This window comes from Ptiloglossa arizonensis, chromosome 7 (genome assembly GCF_051014685.1).
Source record: "Ptiloglossa arizonensis isolate GNS036 chromosome 7, iyPtiAriz1_principal, whole genome shotgun sequence".
Classification (NCBI taxonomy): Eukaryota; Metazoa; Arthropoda; class Insecta; order Hymenoptera; family Colletidae; genus Ptiloglossa; species Ptiloglossa arizonensis.
This window is the reverse complement of record NC_135054.1, coordinates 9,282,178-9,302,274: the sequence shown is the minus strand read 5'-3', so window position 1 is coordinate 9,302,274 and position 20,097 is coordinate 9,282,178. Positions and strand designations below refer to the sequence as shown.

The 20,097-nt window shown below is 29.4% G+C and overlaps 3 protein-coding genes and 3 long non-coding RNA genes across 10 annotated transcripts in view; 1 reads left to right on the top strand and 5 right to left on the bottom strand.

The window, feature by feature from the left end:
• The window catches only part of LOC143149616 (uncharacterized), a 42,329-nt gene extending 35,541 nt beyond the window's left edge, over positions 1–6,788 (bottom strand). The window contains exons 1-2 of the long non-coding RNA XR_012992841.1: positions 6,508–6,788; positions 6,015–6,085 (exon numbers count right to left, since the gene is read on the bottom strand). This is a non-coding gene — a long non-coding RNA (uncharacterized LOC143149616). The remainder of the gene's footprint in view (positions 1–6,014; positions 6,086–6,507) is intronic.
• LOC143149394 (uncharacterized) lies at positions 1,949–3,268 on the bottom strand. Its single transcript, XR_012992767.1, has 3 exons — positions 2,444–3,268; positions 2,102–2,318; positions 1,949–2,036 (listed from the first exon to the last, which is right to left on the bottom strand). It is a non-coding gene; the product is annotated as an uncharacterized LOC143149394 (long non-coding RNA).
• A 2,662-nt stretch (positions 6,789–9,450) lies between the features above and the next one.
• Trs20 (trafficking protein particle complex subunit 2) lies at positions 9,451–13,161 on the bottom strand. Of its 2 annotated transcripts, none has more exons than XM_076317095.1 (3): positions 12,324–13,161; positions 11,637–11,870; positions 9,451–10,715 (listed from the first exon to the last, which is right to left on the bottom strand). In XM_076317095.1, the coding sequence occupies exons 1-3, from the start codon at positions 12,390–12,392 to the stop codon at positions 10,617–10,619; spliced, it is 402 nt and encodes a 133-aa protein (XP_076173210.1). In that variant the 5' UTR covers positions 12,393–13,161; the 3' UTR covers positions 9,451–10,616. The 2 variants fall into 2 exon arrangements, with proteins under 2 accessions (XP_076173210.1, XP_076173209.1); XM_076317094.1 differs by having other exon boundaries at positions 12,337–13,142.
• C1galta (Glycoprotein-N-acetylgalactosamine 3-beta-galactosyltransferase 1) lies at positions 12,457–20,083 on the top strand. 4 transcript variants are annotated; one of them, XM_076317089.1, is made up of 7 exons: positions 14,073–14,359; positions 15,283–15,446; positions 15,805–15,958; positions 16,053–16,228; positions 16,311–16,518; positions 16,611–16,749; positions 17,433–20,083. In XM_076317089.1, exons 3-7 carry the CDS (start codon positions 15,910–15,912, stop codon positions 17,968–17,970), a joined length of 1,110 nt encoding a protein of 369 aa, XP_076173204.1. In that variant the 5' UTR covers positions 14,073–14,359; positions 15,283–15,446; positions 15,805–15,909; the 3' UTR covers positions 17,971–20,083. The 4 variants fall into 4 exon arrangements, with proteins under 4 accessions (XP_076173207.1, XP_076173204.1, XP_076173205.1 ...); XM_076317092.1 differs by lacking the exons at positions 14,073–14,359; positions 15,805–15,958 and adding an exon at positions 12,457–12,534 and having other exon boundaries at positions 17,433–20,080; XM_076317090.1 differs by lacking the exon at positions 15,805–15,958 and having other exon boundaries at positions 14,074–14,359; positions 17,433–20,079.
• Positions 13,725–14,713, bottom strand: LOC143149574 (uncharacterized). The gene is made up of 3 exons (XR_012992826.1): positions 14,649–14,713; positions 14,209–14,454; positions 13,725–13,820 (listed from the first exon to the last, which is right to left on the bottom strand). It is a non-coding gene; the product is annotated as an uncharacterized LOC143149574 (long non-coding RNA).
• Skd (mediator complex subunit skuld) overlaps positions 15,612–20,097 on the bottom strand; it is a 72,014-nt gene continuing 67,528 nt past the window's right edge. The window contains exon 18 of the transcript XR_012992825.1: positions 15,612–16,216. The gene's annotated coding sequence lies outside the window, so the exon portion shown is untranslated. The remainder of the gene's footprint in view (positions 16,217–20,097) is intronic.

Below are 20,097 nucleotides of genomic sequence, written 5' to 3'. Positions count from 1 at the left end.
ACGTGGGAATCTTCGGATGCTGGCGATAAACCACAACGGTACTCAATAATTATTTGAAATAAATTAACGGCAATAATAAATAAAGCTCAAATCATAAAATCTCAGAAACTAATGACATTAAATAGTCCTTACAATGCTACATTTAATGCTTATAATGCTAAATCTACAAATGTGCAAAGTTATTATCTACTCTAGAATTTGATTTTTAGCGGCAACTTCGAAAGTCGCAAATAACCTGCGTAAAACCAAATTTACGTTGATGAAAACCGTGTTGTTCGAGAGTCAACTGTTTTCGTTAACTGTGTACAAAATTTAAACCAAATCGGTGACCCACATTACGCGAAGACTTTTCGTGAAACCTAATCACATATGAAACGTTCGATTGGACTAGCGAACGTGATGCACCAAGAGTGAACGTAATAGCGAATGAGTTTCGTATTACAAAAGCTCGTTCGCCAAGTTTCAAAGCGATGCCGCACACGTATCGGTATGCCAACCAATGCAAATAAAAACTTTCATATTTCTCGTTGTATCTTCATCAGAGTATTGTTAATAAATTGATTTCAATTTCATGTAATTAAAAATTGGCTGAATAAGTTCTTGTTAGGAATCATTTTCCATGGGGAAAGTCTTAACAATTCGTTGAAAATATTTCGAAGAAGGTACAATGTGACGTAAAAAATTTTTATTTTTATTAGTGAATGAAATTCGATCTTGCTAGTCTATTTTCACGCTCTTCTTGCTCGCTCAAGCTGAAGAATTTTTTCACATATTTACATACATTCGGAGTAAAATCTGTACCTGTTAGTCAGACTCTACCATACTTAGAAGTAACAAAAGAAAAGTTGATGATTACTTAGAAAAAGAGGACAGCTGTGTCGCTGATTTCTGTAATCTTTGACCATGTTTTAGGAATTAACATTTTCAATAATTTTTTTCTATACTATACGTCGTGAAGCGCCCGACTAACTAAATTGAGTTTTTAATTATACCCGTTATACGAGTCCATTACCGGCCTACTCGATATGTTTATAAAAACTGTAGACAATCAGCGATCCAACGCTTATACATACATTATTAGAGATGCGTAGGTATGGGCGACATTTATTGCAGTAGTATCTTATAGTTTTTTACGAAATTCAGAAACTAAAACAGAGTCGCGGTTGTATGTATAGAAAAAGTTGTTAAAAATGTTGGTTCTTACAACATGTTCAAAAATCATCGAAATTAATGAGACCCTCCTTTGTAAATGATTATCAAAGAGTTTTTTTATTCGTAAAAAAATTATTTAGTAATTAGCGTTCTAATTTTGTATAAAACTTAATATCTACAAACTGTTAACGATACAAGTGCATATTCTGAGAGGCATAAAACAGCAACATTTTTGACTAAATATGTTCTTACAAATTTTTCTCCATACACGATTGTATATGTACAATTTTTCTTTGCTTAGCAGTGTTCTCCAGTTTAGTGTATTTATAGTTTTTTTTTCTTATTTCGAAAAAAACCGAAGAAATCATATTCTAAACAAGAATTCCCTCTTAAGGGAACAGGACAGGACAGTTTACAAGTCTAAAAATCACTAATATGTTGGAAATACGATACAAAAGAATACATATTTAATTGACATAAGCTTTTGTGGTTTATTTTAGCACATTATAAAGTACAAAAAAAACAACGTTTAAAAAACGAGAAAAAAGAGTCTTATTTAACTTTCCAGTCATCATTTTACATAATTTTTTTTTTAATTGCAGTATCAGCTGCAACAAAAAAAAAATTAAAAGTACACAGTATTCTCTAAGCATTGACGATCGAACATTTCCATTTCTGTGAAAATTATGAAAATAGCAATTATTTGTAGTTGATCTATCGAATTTATACCAAAAATTTCTGCATTTTTTAATATTTTTGAAAAGTGTTAAATATTTTTTAAATTTCGATCACCAATGTCTAATGTTACACTAAAGATACATACCAAATTTCATAGAAATCGGTTAGTTAGATTTCGAGATATCCTGCACACCGTTTCTAAAAACCTAGTTTCGAGAGAAACGCGTTTAAAGTTTCATAACGTCATTTTTCATATGTATCCTTCACTTACCACTAATCAGCCATTCCTGCTTCATATATATAACTCTCTGCTGTAATTTCGGCCTCTTGCAAGGCTAATCGAAGGGATTCACCGGCGATTCGACCTTCTTTGGAACTCTCAAACGTTTGTTAGTTAGCTATTTGTGTCCTCTCTTCGTCGAGCGTGTTGTATATTCCGATAGCTGTTGACCTTATTGTTACGTTCATAATTGTCAATAATTACCGCACTAGAAAAATCTGTATTGAAAATACTGACAGCAATATAAGCAATAATTTTTGCAATACCGTTAAACAAATTTTTTAAAACTGAATATCAATTGTTCAAACTCTCGTTTTGGATGAATACACTCACACAGTGATTAGCGTTCTCGAGTGATCACTGCTCAGTTTCTCGTACATAGAGATTGTTGTCCTCAGCACACCACTTTATGGATTCTTACATCACATTGCCACTCTGCTTTTTTGCGGACACACTTGTTGAAGCCGCTTGGCCTTCAACTTCATTCTGTGAACGCCTTCTTTTCCGTTTCCCACTTACATGAGCAGTTGATGCACACCAACCTATTCTATTTATCCCTTTTGCTTTATGCATAATGAATACTTTCCATGGAACGAATGCTTTCCGTCGAAACGATGTTCACTGGTACGCTGGCCAAACCAGTCCGGCTACAAGGATTTCGAGTTTCCACTACCGAAACGTTGAAATCAAATTTACAAAAAGGAGGGTCACATAGTGGTTGACCTTTGTTCCACTAGGACCCATAGAATTGGCCCTACACGCTTTAAACAGCGAAAGATTTTCGGCCAAGGACCGATGCGTTAGACGTAGGTAGACATACGGCTGGACTCACGTCGTTTATATCCCAAAGGAAGTTGTTTTAAGCTGGAATCTTTTGTATTTTAATTCCACGAGTTCAAACTACTACTTGAAACGAAAAAGAATCGATTTTCTAAAAGTTTCAAACTGTCCTGTCCCTTTAAAAAGAAAAACTCTTTGTGGATGACACACTCAAGTAAGATATACAGGTCAAAGTTGGAGGAAATATAGTAACAAAGGGACCACTTATACTCGGACAAAGAAAGGAAATGCTAGACTCTGTCCTTGAATTGCTCCCCAGAAAAACAGTCAGAGATAACGCAAATGTGGTGCTGGGTATACGTATGAGAGAAAGTTAAATCGTTTCGGTCATTAAAGAGAAAACACCGTAGAATAGTTTAAGGGTTGTAACTAAAGTAGAATTAGAATCTTAAATATCCCCTTATATATATATATATATATATATGACACTCACATTTCACAATTTCAATATAACACGATCAAAAGTATAAAAGATTTCGTACTAAGCGATAAGGTTTCAATTTAACGGGATATTTTACAATATATTTTCATTCATAAAATAAGAGGAAACTGAATCGAATGGAAAAAAGACTTCGATAACGTATTTCACTGAAATACGGCGATCAATGCCTTGAATGAACGTATTAGAAAAATAAATTAGGATTTAACAAGTTAGTAACGAAAGTGACGAAGATAACATTTAATTCGATGAAAAAAAAAGAAAATTATTCATCAATCAATGTGCTAAGAAAATAAAAAATGAAAATTCGTTCATAAATTTTCTATTATATTTTTACGTAAAACTTTAAAGAATATTTTTCATCAAAAAAAAACATATATAGTAAATATAAAAGTGCGGAATTAATTTTATCTACTCACTTTCTATATAGTTTTCATGCTACTGAATTACCGTAGAAATCAAAAGTTAGGTGTATTCGATGTGCATACAAATCAGTATTCAATGCTTCGATACGATATTCGAATTGGAAGGCATAGATAAACTTTCATCAATTGCAAACAAAAATCTATTCCTTTAACAAAGTATCAAATATTAAACTATTAGGAGCTACTGGTCCATAGGGAATTAAAATCAGGGGCAAACGATTTTTTCGAGAATACGAGAAAACAGTAAACGACAGAATCAAAGGAAAGTAACAAAATTACACGTCACGTTTAACTCGAAATGAAACTCGGTCACGCAGACAACGAATCGTACCGTTTCGTTCGGTCGCGGTTTCAAATACATACATAAATATAAATAAGTAGGACAGTCCCGCCTTTTCAGATAACAACAGATGAATCAAGCTTGTACGTACTACGACGTCCAGTGCCAAGTCACGATTGCATTTCGCATTCTTCGTGGTTTTGTGAATTGAAAATCATTCTCCAAATAAACGCAACACGGGTTATGTATTCTGCTATGTTGCCTCAAAATATAAATCTTTGTCAATGAAACATTACCGCGTCAACATTGAAGTAAAGTTTCCATTGAAACTGTCGCACTTGGAAATATTCTAGCTAAACACAGCCGAGAAAATATCGTTTCAACGTGCATTACAATTGGTAATGTCACGTTTAAAATTTCTAACCAACTTCTTCGTAATCGTGATCAAATTTCGCTTATTTCGATTAACGTTTATCGCGCAACTATCACAGCGCGACATGCAATGATAAACCGCGTTCACGCATTACCACATCCGTTACAAATAGCTATAATATTATTTACCCAACTCGAATCCGATTCGAACGTCAACCACATCCTCGGGTCTGCCAGCCATGAGTTCATGTTATTTAACGACACGTAAAATAACAAACATTTGACGCAAAATATACTTTGTACTATTCGTTATACGTATTCGCGGCAAACGAATGTACCACGAACGTGCGACGAATGAAAGTTTCGTCCCTTACTGACCGGAGGGATTACGATCTGTTATGTTTACATGCAAAACCAACCAATTCGATACTGGGATACCCTTCAGCCTGCCTACTCGAGGCTTAATCAATCCATTACAGTAAATTATACGCTGAGTGTTCTCAATAACCATCGGCTTTTACACGTGTACTTTTTCGTCGACAAACTCTACTTATAATTTAGTTCAAATCCATGTTTATCGTTGATCAAATATTTTCCACAATTCTTTATGGAAGGCTGATATTTTTAGAAATAAATTAGTGAAAGTTTCAATTTTTTTGACTTAAAGGACTTTTCAAACGGAATAACCCAATGTCTAGTCACTAAAGTTGAGCAAAATTTGTACCTAGATAAAAATTTCGAATAATAAATTTAAAAAAAAAAACAGTTTTTTATCAGTTACTCGTTAAATGAAAATTAAAATTTTTAATTATAAAATTAAATATTTCGCAATGAACGAATCAAAATTTAACTGTCTAATCTGAATAAACGTCGCGAATCAATCGTTATACGTTGATTTTATTCGTCACCTTATATTCGAATAAAATTTTGCCCATCTCTGCTGACGATTTACGTCACGTTTCCATCTTTAGTTCTTAGGTTGCCATTATAAAGATGAAAAACGTGCGAATATACCCAAAAAACTAAATACTTCCCAGCCAGTCAGTGTTCTATCTCAAAAGATTATAAGAGTAACATTTTTTATTAAAAAAAAAAATTAAACACATATTGTATTTTCATGTAATAAACAAATCAATTGAAAGCCTCAGAACTAATTGCTGCAATGATACAATTGATCCACTCTACATACTAACACAATAAACGAAATAAATATCAATTAATAAGCATTCGTATTCATATCGTTTTAAAAAGTGTGCAATTCATAGTTTAATAGAAGCTTACAAATTTTTATTGAATAAAGAAAGGAACACCCGATTTAATTAGTTACCCTTTTGACAATTTAAATTTATTTCACAGACATCTAACGATATTTCGAAAATTTAGAGGTTAATGCATCGGATACGTGTATAGATAACGTGAACAGTTTTATAGAGCGTATCAACTGCAGAATAGAAAATACAGTAATAACATGAAATGCTAAATTATGATTATTAGTTATGAAGGTTATGAAAAATCAAATAATTGTTTTAATTCATCGATCGAACTTACCAATTAAATAAAAGATCGATTCCTCCGAGAGTCTGTCGTCGTCATGTAGAACAAAACTGTAGTTCTTCTGCCTAAAACCGAAAGATAACCACGTAAAACGTCGGCAATTCGGTCACGAACGAATTATAATTTAAGTTAAAATAAACAATTCGTTTCCTGTAAAGTCTAGCTGAACAAGAATCACTTTTTAAAAATCGAAGAAACGTAAAATCGATCAAAATAATTATTCTGTTATAAACATGATATAAACAAAGGATAATGAACTATTTATTTAAACTGGAAAAAAATTCAAGAAGACTAGACTACAAATTTTTAATTATTGAGTTTTGTAAAAGATATTGTTTAAAATAAAATATCCATTGTAGTTTATCTTTATAGACAACATTCTGTAAGAAAACAACGATTCTTTCTAAAGCGATTTGATTTCTTTGTAGCAATTGTCGGTTACACAGGATTCGTAGAAAGCTTTTTGTCGTGCAAATTCTAACCTCACCTGAAGGAGTGCGATAATTTCGAAGATATCTAGTTCCGTTATTCGACAACACGAACAACACGAGCGCGAATTAGTTACACCATTTTTCGTTTAATCGCGAATCACATCGTGCTCAGTGAGCAGTTTAGAACACACAAGGGATCACGCGATAAAATCGTAACATAAAAATATATTTCGCTTTCTTTTGCCCGATGCACGAAGCGTCATCCACTAGTTGGCGCTACAGCGCTGAACAGCTGATTTCTCATGCACGTGCGCTATGTTCCAACGCCAAACGCAAAGCTTCGTAACGCAAATCCCAATTATATATAGTGCTTCAGACTTTTCCGACATAATAGTTTAGTAGTACATATGTATGTATATAATATTGATATTACGATATTATTATTTTTTCAAGAAGTTATTATAAAAATGATTATGTATGTATATATTCTTACGTTAGAGTGTTAAGAGTACTTTTAAAAATAAATTGAGTAAATGATATGTTCTCTTTTATTACATTAAACACTTTGCTTATTTTTTATATCCAAGCATATATCGTTTAAAACACCTTTCTATAATTTTCTAAACAATATATAACCTCTTTTTGTTTAAAAGTTGCCCACATTCTACGTTCCTAATAGCATTGAAGCGAATTTATTAGGAGCTCATAACCAAAGTTCGTAAATTTTGTGTAGATACAGACTATTTCTATTTCATTTCCTACTTTCGTTTTCTACTTTGTCTAGATAGATCTTTATTTTCATTTTACGATTATCAACAAACCAATTATGATAAGAATGTATAACATAAGTTAGCGAACTATTGTTTTTACTTCCACTATTATTCTAAATTTCTATTAACATCGGACCAAATCTAGTAGGAAATTATAAATAAAGTTAATGTGTAGTTACACAATACATTGGATCGAAGGGAATGATGCCAAATTCGAGACGGAAATTGGAGGGAATTTCTCCTTCTTCATAAGTACACATACCAATGTACGAGTCACGTGATTTTGATATTTCGGGCAGCTTTAGGGAGTCGAAAAGAAGGCGCATGTGAATTTTTTTTTTTTATTTATTGAAAAACAACATACCCTACAATTTTGACTACATAAACATTTTTACTTTCTGATCTACATATATATATACATATATTTGTATATATATGTGCGAAAAAGAAAAATATAGTAATGGTAAAAATTTCGAAAAAGTTTTATTTACTGAAAACACGTTTCAAGCCACCCTGATCACGTTTTAACTTTTAAAATCAACATTTTTTTAACGCTTCTAATATTTTATTTTTGTAAAATGTAATCATGTCACTTTCGGATTCGAATACTAATTTAGAAATATCTTTCTTCGTGTTGTTTTACGTAAAGACAATAAGAAACGTAATAAGCGTTCTTCGACCACTATCGAATCAGCGTGTAAAGAAAAATCTCACACCATGGAGGAAGATAATAAATATCTCTCAATTTCATATTCTTTGAAAATTTCTATTCCAGTTCTGTCAAGAAATAAAACAATAAGTTACAATTACATGTCGCAGATAACATCAAAACAACATCCTGGAAAGACCGATATTTAGTGTTTTGATGAAAATAAAAAATTATTTAACAAGTACGAATACGTCATATTTTCCGATGCATCACTTTAATAATATTTTCATTCAAGAAATAATTATTGAACCAAATTGTGTTCAAATTTTAAGAAATGAAAGGACAGAAGACAAATTATGAAAAACTAAAATTAAAATAACAAAATACATTTAATTTTTTGTTTATTACAGAAGATAAGGAAAGGGTTTATTTAACCAGATTGTGTAAAATTTAATTCTCTGTAAGATTTATTTAAAATATTATTTGATATTTTTACAAATAACAAATATATATATATTAGAAAAATAAAAAATCTATGAGAGGACCATCATTATTCATAAAATCTAATCAAATCTTGAATTAAATTTTATTAAAATTCATTCAAACGTTTAGATGCAATTGTAATTAACAGTCATATAGATTTACATACATACAATACATAAAAAAAATGTGATTTAACTCTAAACCTGTTCAAGATGTCTTAAAACGTGTCTCTCTGTAAACAACATTTCTTCGAAATTTCTCTTTGTTATAATATTTTCCTTCTTTACAGATCGGAAAGTGAAAACATCTGTAGAGTCATCAAAACAACAGCAGTCAATATCATATACTGTTTATTTTTATATAATGCTATATATTATATTTTTAAATGTATGTGCTTTGTAGCACGTGTATGTATGTATGTGCTTTATTCGAAAAAGAAAGGCCCAAATTTACTTTCTTTCTCAACTTCCCGAATTTGTACGAACCAAGGTTTGAAAAGTTATTATATCGGTTCCGGTTCTTAAAAGTTATAAAAACTGAAATAACTTTCAAACAGTTATGAATAAAAGTTGTAAAATAATTATTTATTATAGTAACACCTGAGATGGTAGGGGATTCAGCCGACTAGAACTAGAATGGGGATGTCGTCACGCTGTGCTTTCTTTTCTCGACCGAGTGATACATACATATACGTCCATTGATTAGGTTAGACTAGGTCAATATTCTAAGCAGCTGATTTTCAAAATTATTAAATCGATTTAGTTTGATCTTTAAGTTCACTCGTTATACATATGTATATATTATAGCAATAAACTATTTGGAACTTTTAAAAAATTACTTAATCTACTGTAAACAAAATTAAACTTAATATACTTTATATTTTAAATTGTAAATAAATTATTATATTTTACAAAAATTTGAGAACCTAATTTTGAGAACTTTTTACAATCTAGTGCAAACAATAATATAACAGAATCAAATCGGTATCATCATCAATTATAAAACAGTTACAATAGTGTAATAAAATAAGTATAAGAATGTAATATACAAATGTAATAGTATAAAAAAAATAGATATTATAGTTTAATATTTAACAGGTGTAATAGTATAATAAAATAGGTATCATACTTTAATATTTAATAGGTATAATTACACACACGTATTCATAGTACGTAATACAACTAACGTGTATAGATTATCTGCTAAATAAAAATTGTTCTCCAACTTGTGGAATCTATCGTATTTCACATTTATTTTTTAGCAATGTAATTTATACCGTGACGTTTAAACAATTATAAATGTTCTACAATTATTATAGTCACAACCTTAGCTAATAGAAGTTGTGATACACAGGGTTTTCCTTCAATGGTGGTACAACTGGGCAGAATTGGTTTCTCATGACAAATTTCGTTAAAAGTGTGGAATAAAAACTTGGTTTTTGTGGAAAATGGAGTTTGAATATTTTTCAAGTACACATATACCAACTGTTAGTTTTGATTTGTCCTATAATTTGTTATACAATTATCGTAGAGTCTAGATGGAGTCCTCGTATTTAGGCCACTATTATTGTTGATTGTTTCGAGAATTCCATTTTTTATGTTATTGCGTATTTTTTTGATTACCGTATAAATTATTTAATGCAGACCGAACAGTACCTCTTCCAAAAAAAGTTTGCTCTGTTCTTGCAATTATACGTCCATCAGAATGAGGGCGATTCGGATAACGTTCTCAATATAAGCAGTTTGCACTCTGTGCTACCAGTCTATTTTGAGAGAAACTGATATGCGAGAACACGATATACGAAGATCATATAGATTTTTTTGTAGGTTTTTAATTTGATTACAAATCTCATTTTAATTGATTTCTTATTCTTTTTCTCTGATCTACGTATTCTCTACTCTCGGGAATTTCGAAAATTTTCAAGTTCTCACGCACCTCTACTAAACATAGATAAACTAATAAATATCCATGTAACTATTTAAATAAATTTTCTATTAGTTAAAGAGTGCATGATTAGAAATAAGGAATGTTAGGAAAAATTAACTGAATAATTATTATGTTTACAAAATAACAGGAACCCCATATGGAATTTTAATGAAAATAGTTTTATAAGATTTTAGTGATAATGTAGTATTTACAGTGAAGCTAAAATATTAAATAAAATTACTGTACATTGTGTAATAATAATATCTAACAATAATAATATGATATTTATATTATAATATGTATTATACTTTACTATACAAATTTTAAATAAAAAGGCTTAAGAAGACAAATATTTTCTGCCATATAATTGTGCCTTTTTCTCAAAACCAACAGATTTAATAGGAGTGTTTAATTTGTAAAATGGATTCATGGAATACTAGAAGAAACAAATATGGTAATTAATATATAATTTAAATAAAATATTAAATATTCACCCTTTGCACTTAAATCTTATGTTACAGATAACATAACATTACATATATATGTATATGTATATGTATATGTATATGTATATGTATATGTATATGTATATGTATATGTATATGTATATGTATATGTATATGTATATACAAAAAATAATGTTATTGTCACATGTGCCTCTTGAAACAGTGTAACTTTGTCTTAATGAATATTTTCATAGAACCATAAATAACAGAGATATTTAAATATTCCACTTAAATGATCCACTCTGTATCTATATGCCAATACTATGTAAAATGTATTTTATTTCCACCATGTATTTATTTTTTTTAAAGTATATTCAATCATTTATAGGATAACCATGGATCGTCACAGTAATAACATCAACAATTTAGTTTTATATATTATTTACATGATTTTCAGTTGTACTTCTCTATGCTATTCCAAATTTCAATAATTACAACTTTCAATTCTACATTTTTAAACTGATTTAAGAAAGGAATATTATTTTCATTAAACTGCCATCAATTTTGGATACTAGATAAAATACTCCATGTTTTTATAAATTTTTAGTCAAAATGTACATTTTTAAAGACAATTGAGGTTTGAAACACAAATACCTTTCAAACTCATTACTGACTTAAAAATCAGTATTTCTAAAATTTTTTAAAAATTTACCTTTTTGTATTAACGTAAAACAAATTTTAGTGTAATCAAATATTCAAACTTTGGGTCACATTGGTATATTTGTAATACATGCTGTAGTATATGGTTTTCATGGATGATAAATTAGCCATGAATTCTTTGGCTAATAAGACTGTATAGACTTAGAGTGCAAAGGAGTAACATTAAGACAAATTTCAAATAAATTTCTCACCTTTATATATGTTTCATACATTTCATTAAAAAAATTTTTTATGCCATCTTCATTTTTACTATCATGTACCATGACAAATCGAATATGTGTTGCAGTGACAAAAGCACTTACAAACCACTGATTAAACTTATCCACAACTTTCAAATGCATATTCGTTGTCTTCCATGTATGCTCATCTATAAGATCTAGTGCAGCATGTGCAATAAACTGATTTAAATGTGTGTAATCTTCTTTCTACTGAAACAAATTAAATGTAATCAAAATACATCACATATACACGTATATAAAAGGATAGCCCCAAAAAATAAACCAAGTATAAGCTAAAATATATTATAAGCAGAAATAAACTAATGCTTTCTTACTTTTCATTTTTGAATCTAAAAGGTTAAGAACAATTAACAGAAATACTACATTCCAGTAAACACTTTTCTCTTATTATTAGAAATTTTTGTAACTAAAACATAAACTGTTTTTTTATATATTAAATACAACATATTTTTAAATAAACCTTCAACATTATATACGGAATAATTTAAAAGACATTACAAAACTTTAAAACTCTTAATGCTTTTTCATTTACATAAACTGATCGTAGAAGAAAATAGAAAAATATACTTTTATTTCTGAGAAATAATTCTCGTGTAGCAGTTATTAATAATACTTATAAACCTATTAAACATAACCTACATGAGTAACGAACCTTTGCATCCTTCCCAGAATTGTTAAATTCAATTTCAAATAAAGGATTATCGGCATGACCAACAATGGCGAAATAATAATTTGCCGACATTGTGTTACTCAATGATATCGACGTATGTCAATCACGACATTCACAGTTATTGTTTTGAACATGTGAGATCGTTAAGTGCTCGTTTTTTGTCTGAATTATCAAAACTGAGTAAGTATTTGATATCAACAAATTTTAAAAAAATTACAAATTAATCCAATTAAATAATCTTCAAATGTCTTATTGTGACAAATTAATCACTAAAGAAAAATGCTTAATATAGTTCATTCACTGAGAAAATTAAAACGATATAAGCAGCAGAATGGTCATGTAACTAAAACCATTGGCTGCTCTGTCGACACGTCATTCTGACCAGAGATGTATCATACAGCCCTTACGCATTTGTGTTTGTAAATTGGGTATATTTCATGGTCCTGTCATAGACACATGGTTTTATTTACTTGTTCTTGGAGAATGGACTGTACAGTTTATTCCATGTAACAATAAAATGCATCCATACAAGAAATCACGTGACTGTGAAGGATTATTTGCTGAAAGGCTATTTCTTGAATACATACAAGTATAATAAAATTTATACAAGTTATTATGTCTATGCATAGTAATATTGTCATTTCATTTTGAAGGCTTTAATTATTGAAATAATTCTTTAATGAAAGCTTGGCCATCAATTTTTCAATTGTTTGTCACGTCTTTTTGTATTTAAATCCATCGTGCGTTGAACAGGATAGGTCTTATGATACATCCCTAGTCAGAGACAGGGATGCCAGATTCCTTGCTACGTTCTGGTAAGCTTTCATGCCATGACTGAAACAAGTTATGTACACGTAGCTGAAACAAGAGTAATAGAGAGAGAACCATTCGAGAACCTGACCTGAAGTTCTCCCTTCTCTTGGTAATATAAAAAGAGTTTCAGCCAATTGCTGCTTGGTAACAAAAGACTTGGCATTTTTGATCAAAGAACATATCGTCACGGTCGACCAATAAAATATTGAACACGTGACGAATCCTGTTAATCTGAATTTATCTCATGGAACGGATAATAGTGTATATACATTTTGATCGTTTCACTATTCTTATCGTTTCTTTCTAATCAATATATTCTACAAAATAGAAATGATTAACAATTAAAACCATTTTAACTGTAACAAATCAACAAAGCAACATCAAATAAACAAAGATTTAATTTTATTTATTTTAAAATAATTAACAAATAATTCTATTCTTTAATTACAACGAATAAATTCAATTTGTGATATAAATAAATCTTACATCTATATATATATATATAATTTAAAGCTGAAAAACTTCGACAAAATTCTACATAATCAATTAAGGATTGAATATTTTTTGTTTTAAAGGCTTTGGTTGGCAGCACAAAATTACCTTTTTATTGTATATGTAATGTATACATACCACACTTTGCATAAGATCGAATTCTGTAAATTCAAAAATTAAGTGATTTATACAGTGGACTAGGTGTTTAAACTGTTGATTATTCCTTTGTAAAAATTTTAAGTGCTGTGAAAAAATTAATAAAAGATTACAGTAATAAAGTTTCTAAAATATTCTTTAAATCTTTGATATATTAAAGAATTTTATATTCATATTAAATAAAATTTGTTTGTATATATGAGACAGTGCTAAATAAAATGTTTCTGAAAGTACAAAATGTTTTTAGAAAAATTAAACTATAGAACTCATTGCACGAAAACAATAATTTCACTAAAATGATTGACAGACTTAAATAAACATAACATTTTTTAAGAAAAAATTTCGTTCCTATATAATAGATTTGTTAAATGAATAAACGTACATATTTCTTACAATTTTGTGTGCCATTACAAAAAGAATGATTGACATTAAATTTTGGTTTTATTCTTGTATATAATTTAGTTACTTAAAGACCATTGTACGCCGCGATTGTTATCATGAGTTCCTTCACGTTTTGTGGTAGCTGCGAAATATGTTTGCCGACGTAAGTAAATGATCTTTATGTACGTATATTAGACGGAATGAGGTCACATTTTCATACCTTATATACGTAAAAATTCATGGATCCTCTTTTCTCATCTGTAAAATAAAATATTTCTTTTTATAAAACGTAACGAGAAGTTCGAACCCGGTCGAATATAATCATGTATGTATAATTAAGTATGTTTGATTTATATTCTATAATAAAAATAATCTTGTTCTTGATTAGATTACGGTAAAATAGAATTACTTTGAAAATATTTCTGATCATTCTTCTTGAGAATAATTCATACCTTTGCATTCTTTTCTTATCTTTTGTTTTGCAGAGTGCAACTGCAATGGGTGACCTTGCATTGTGTGTATATTTGATTCTATTCTAATGGCTTGCATATTTTATAATGGAATACTCTATTAACACATTAATTATATAATAACGTTTTCTAATTATGTACTTGGTTTTGTTATTTACTTCTATATAGTTAGATAATTGTCACATTTATTGATAGTCTACATACATTTATATGTATTGTCAAGATAAAGCACTTATCAAGATAAAGTTACGCTTTATGAAATATGTCAATAAACTCTAATCATTTAAGTAAGTTTTTTTAGATAATTGTTTCAAAAAATGTTTGAACACGCCTCTATTATCATTAAGTATATCAAGCATGAAACATACAGGATTGAAAGAACAATTTAGAACTAGAATTTAGTTAAAATAATAATTGAATTCACAAATAGTTTTAGTGGTAAAACAATTTTTAATAAAATAATAAGATCAAGTATATATGAAATTTGTTCAATCATAGTAATGTTTCATAAGTTACTTTTAAAATTATAATTATAATGTATTTAAAACATACATTGTTATACTATTATCGATTTTAGGTTGCTATCATGTATAATTGATTTAATCTTACTTTTCAGGCACATGGGTTCAAGATTAATAAGAATTTTGTTATAAAGAATTCTAGTTGACTGATCCAGGAGTAACAATAGTGGAAAGAGACATGTTCATTTACTTGAAAAATTCTACATTTTTAGAATGGCCAAGACAATTTTGGATTTTGTATACATACATAAATTTTCAGGTAATTTATAGATAAAGATTACAATATAAAATAGTTTTTCTTTAATAGTATTATTTCTTTATATATAAATTTTACTCAAACAGTAGTAGTGATTGTAAAACTAATTGTTGTGTGATAACAAATCATGGTGGAAGGTGAAAGAATAACATAATTGTCAAATTCTATTAATATTTATTAAGTCTTCAGCTACAAGATTATTTATATCTTGTATAACTATATTTTGTTTGTTATTAACTTTTTAACTATTTCATTTAAATGTTTATTTATACTTTTTTTAATTATGCCAAAACCTTAAAATCCTTTAATAAATTGGAGAGCTTTCTGTTAAATTAAAAAAAGTTATATCTTTACGTTGCAGCAATTCGATTAGAAACTGCATGATGTGTGCTTGTGACTAGTAACTGATTGAAATGGATCTGTTATGCTGACTATAATATTTGTCTTTTTGCTTAATTAAAGTTACATGCTTCTGTCATGTATCATGGTTCGAAAAAGGTTATCAACTATTAATGGTACACTGATGTTTAATCGTATCTTCCATAACAGTGTATCTGAAGAAAAAGAGAATAACCTTTTCTAGTAAGTGATTTTTACTCTCCCTTATAGGTATTAGATGTGGTAAACATTTCGTATTGACCCTTATTGCTGGTGTGATATTTGGATTTCTCTCAGCGTGCCTTTTTTTAACATCTACAAGAGATGTGCCATATATGTTTAATTGGTTTCCTGGTGGATACGTAGTTGCCAGAGATCCACACCATTATTCAGAACTGGAATCAGAAGTGAATACATTATATGTGATTATATATATTTTTCATAAAATCTGCTGTATTTCGCTAATGATACTGTATATATACATAATAGATTGGACCTGAAACAGAGGTAAAATTTCATGGTGAAGATGAAGATTTTCACAAAGGTGAGGATAAAATTGCACAAGATATTGCAAAGAAAGTACGTGTTCTTTGTTGGATCATGACTGGTCCAAAGAATCATCAAAGTAAAGCGCAACATGTAAAAGCAACATGGGGCAAACGTTGTAACATTCTCTTATTTATGAGCTCTGCTGAAGGTAAATTATCTTTATATTTATGAAAATCAATGTAATGATAAATATATTAGAAATAAATATCTAAAATAATATTGTTAACCTTTTTTGTCTAGATGCAAATTTACCTACTGTTGTTTTACCAGTAAAGGAAGGAAGGGACAACTTGTGGGCAAAAACCAAAGAAGCATTTAAATATGCTTATGAAAAGTACAAAGATGAAGCTGATTGGTTTATGAAGGCTGATGATGATACGTCAGTACAGTCTATTATAAGTTTTTTATTATTTTGTGTTTAAATTGCACTAATTTATCATTCATTATGGGTTTACAATTCGAGTTTCTGAACAATTTAGTTATATAACAGTTTAAATGGTTTCAGTTTTGAAAGTACTGGAATATCTAGAATCATAAAAAGTTTGAGATCCTAAAATTTCTTAAAAATCTTAAACATAATATAAATATGTAACAGTATTGGAATACGAAATTTTATATTAAAATTATCTATACTAAAATCCATATCAAAATTATTTTTTGAGTAAGTGAAGTTATGGGTTTGATGCGTCAAGAGTTTCAAAAATGTACTAATACAAATAATTAATTTAAAATGATTAGAATTTTTAAAACTTCTATTTAAAATTATTTGATATTTGTCATAAATAGCCCATACATGCAGTGATTTATAGCCGGTTTGCTCGTGGGTTTAGTAGACTTTTACTTGCGAGTCTTTTTCACAAATAAAATAGTCGACCAAATCTGTGGATAAACCTCTCATAACCTTAATTAATTAATTTGTAGTCTTGAGCGCATCAGTAATCGTTATCTGTTTCTTGGAAGAGATAAATTAAACGATAGCCAGTTTGTAACATGATTGTATTTCTATTCCATGGATTAAATTACTCAAATTTAAAAGTGACTAACTTATCATAATACTTTCAGATACGTGGTGGTAGAAAATCTACGGTATATGTTGTCGTCTTATACTCCAAGTTCGCCGCTGTATTTCGGCTGTAGATTCAAACCGTTTGTGAAGCAAGGATACATGAGCGGTGGCGCGGGATATGTACTTAGCAAGGAGGCTTTGCGAAAATTTGTGGAGCAGGCTTTGCCCGACGAAACTAAGTGTCGTTCGGACAATAGAGGTGCAGAGGATGTGGAAATGGGAAAGTGCCTAGAGAAAGTCGGCGTTAAAGCGATGGATACCCGGGATCCACATGGTCGCGGAAGATTCTTCCCATTCGTGCCGGAACACCATTTAATTCCCAATCACGTAGATAAAAATTTCTGGTACTGGAAGTACATTTATTATGATACCAAAGATGGCCTCAATTGTTGTTCTGATAGTGCGATATCGTTTCATTACGTGTCACCTAACATGATGTACGTCCTCGAGTACTTAATTTATCACTTAAGGCCGTACGGCATCACGCACGCCATGGAGAAACTCACTGTGGCTCAGTCGACTACTATCGATTGAATACTAGTCTATATACTGTTTTGATTGGAACACTCTAAGCAGTGATGGGCAAGTTCTCGTTTACATGTTTGGAATTTTACATTATTAAAACTAAAATATGCTTAAAAATTTTGAAACATTTGATAGTTATAATGAATTTAAAGTACTTAAAATTTTTAAATATTAGAATTTTCTGAGATTGTCGAAGACGATCGAAATATGCAACTATACCAGATTGTATTAAAATTATTTTCTGTATTGGTTAAAAGTTGTACTGATATTATTATTTGATCTTTTGTATTCTCTCATAACTTTCAATAATTATAAAGTTAACAACTACTATTTCAATAACATTTAAAGTTATTTCAAACTTTCATTACATTTTTTTTAAGCCCATCACTATCTATAAGCACCAACAACAATTCTTTACATATTTTTTTGTTTTCATTGTACAATGCTAGTCTATTCAGGCCAAGGAATTAAACGGTAAATTTGTTCACCGAAAGATAAAATGTATGATATACAGAATATATGTATATTAATATATACGTTTATATATATAAATATATAATATTCTGTATATTAACGAGGTTCATACGTTTATACATACCCATAAGTAATGATGAAAGATTTATAATTTAATTATAAGAGTAAGAAGGGGTGTATACTACATGTAAATGTTACAAGCATATCAGAAATGCTGTAGATAACTTTATCTTTTGTATCAGTTGGTTTTGATGACTTCTGAACAAATAGAAAAAGAGAAATAATGCAGTATTTGTTAAATATATACTGAATTAATTAAATACAGTCATTAATAATTACTTTGTAGGGTACGTTATATCTTTAAAGTAGAAAAAAAAGCATTTAAAAAATGCATTTTTTAAAGATTTATGTTTTTTTTTTAAAAAGCGTATAATTTATTTTATTTAAAAATTCTTGAATTTTTTTTAAAAGGAAATAAAAATTATTCTCTAATAATTTGATCTATAATATGATTTGCAATAATTTGTATTCTTTAAACTCCTTATAACGAGAACGCACTTTTTCTATGAGATTTGTAAGTAGCAGAAGTAGTTCAGATGAATTTTTATGGAAAAATGAAAACGTGCTGGTGTTTCCATTATGCTTGCAACATCAAAACTGTAAGACACGCGTTTCGTGCGAAATGAGGTATATAATTATATATACACATAAAACTGTATTTCGTAATATTAATATAATAATGGTAATAATAATAATTAATAATAATAATCCCAATAATGATTTTCTACCCAGATAATAAATACTATAGATACAGTGTGAGTGTGGTGTGTGAGTAAATTAACCAATTAACTTTATAAGGGGGAGAGGATTAAGGGTTGCTATGTACAAGTCATATTTGTACTATGCGACTGACGCCCACTAGCCATCATTGGCTTTCATTCAGACGCGCCCTGTATTCTCTTCTCTTGTCTTTTTATTTTTTTTCCTTATATACTTTTTTTCATTTCATTCGCTTGCTCGTTTGTTTGTATGTTAAATCATTTTTTCTAAGTTGCAGGGAACAAACCTCACTGTGCTCTTCTCTCATTCTCTTTTACTCTCTCGCTCCCTCCGTTCATTCTCCATTATCTAATATCTCGGCGATGTCTCTCACTTCATAAATTATTTAAAAACAATATTTTACACTATTAATGTATGTATAATATATAGAGGTCACCTAATTTGAATAAAATTTGTCAAACAGCATCGAAAAATTGCGCTAAAGGGTCCAGGAAACATGATAACAGTGACCCAGTGCCGCGCGAGCATAATATAGTATAATATTATGTAATTGTCATACTTATCTCACACCAGGGGCTTGTACGAGGCATTATATTTGTAAAAAAGAAGTGTCGCCTCCCTTTCCGTTCTCTTTTTTTTCATTTATATCATCTATATAAAATTAAAAAACAACGTAATATCATTTATATTACTTCGTCGTTATTAATAATAAAAGCTTTGTACAAAATTCAATTTACAATTAAAAACGTTTTGGTTCGTAATTTTCTAGAGATTCTGATTTGTAATTGAACTATCTATCGACAGAGAGGCAATTGAAAGTTAGCTTCTTTTAACGCACTCTCTTTTGTTTCCCCTTCTCTTTCGTTTATACACACTTTCTTT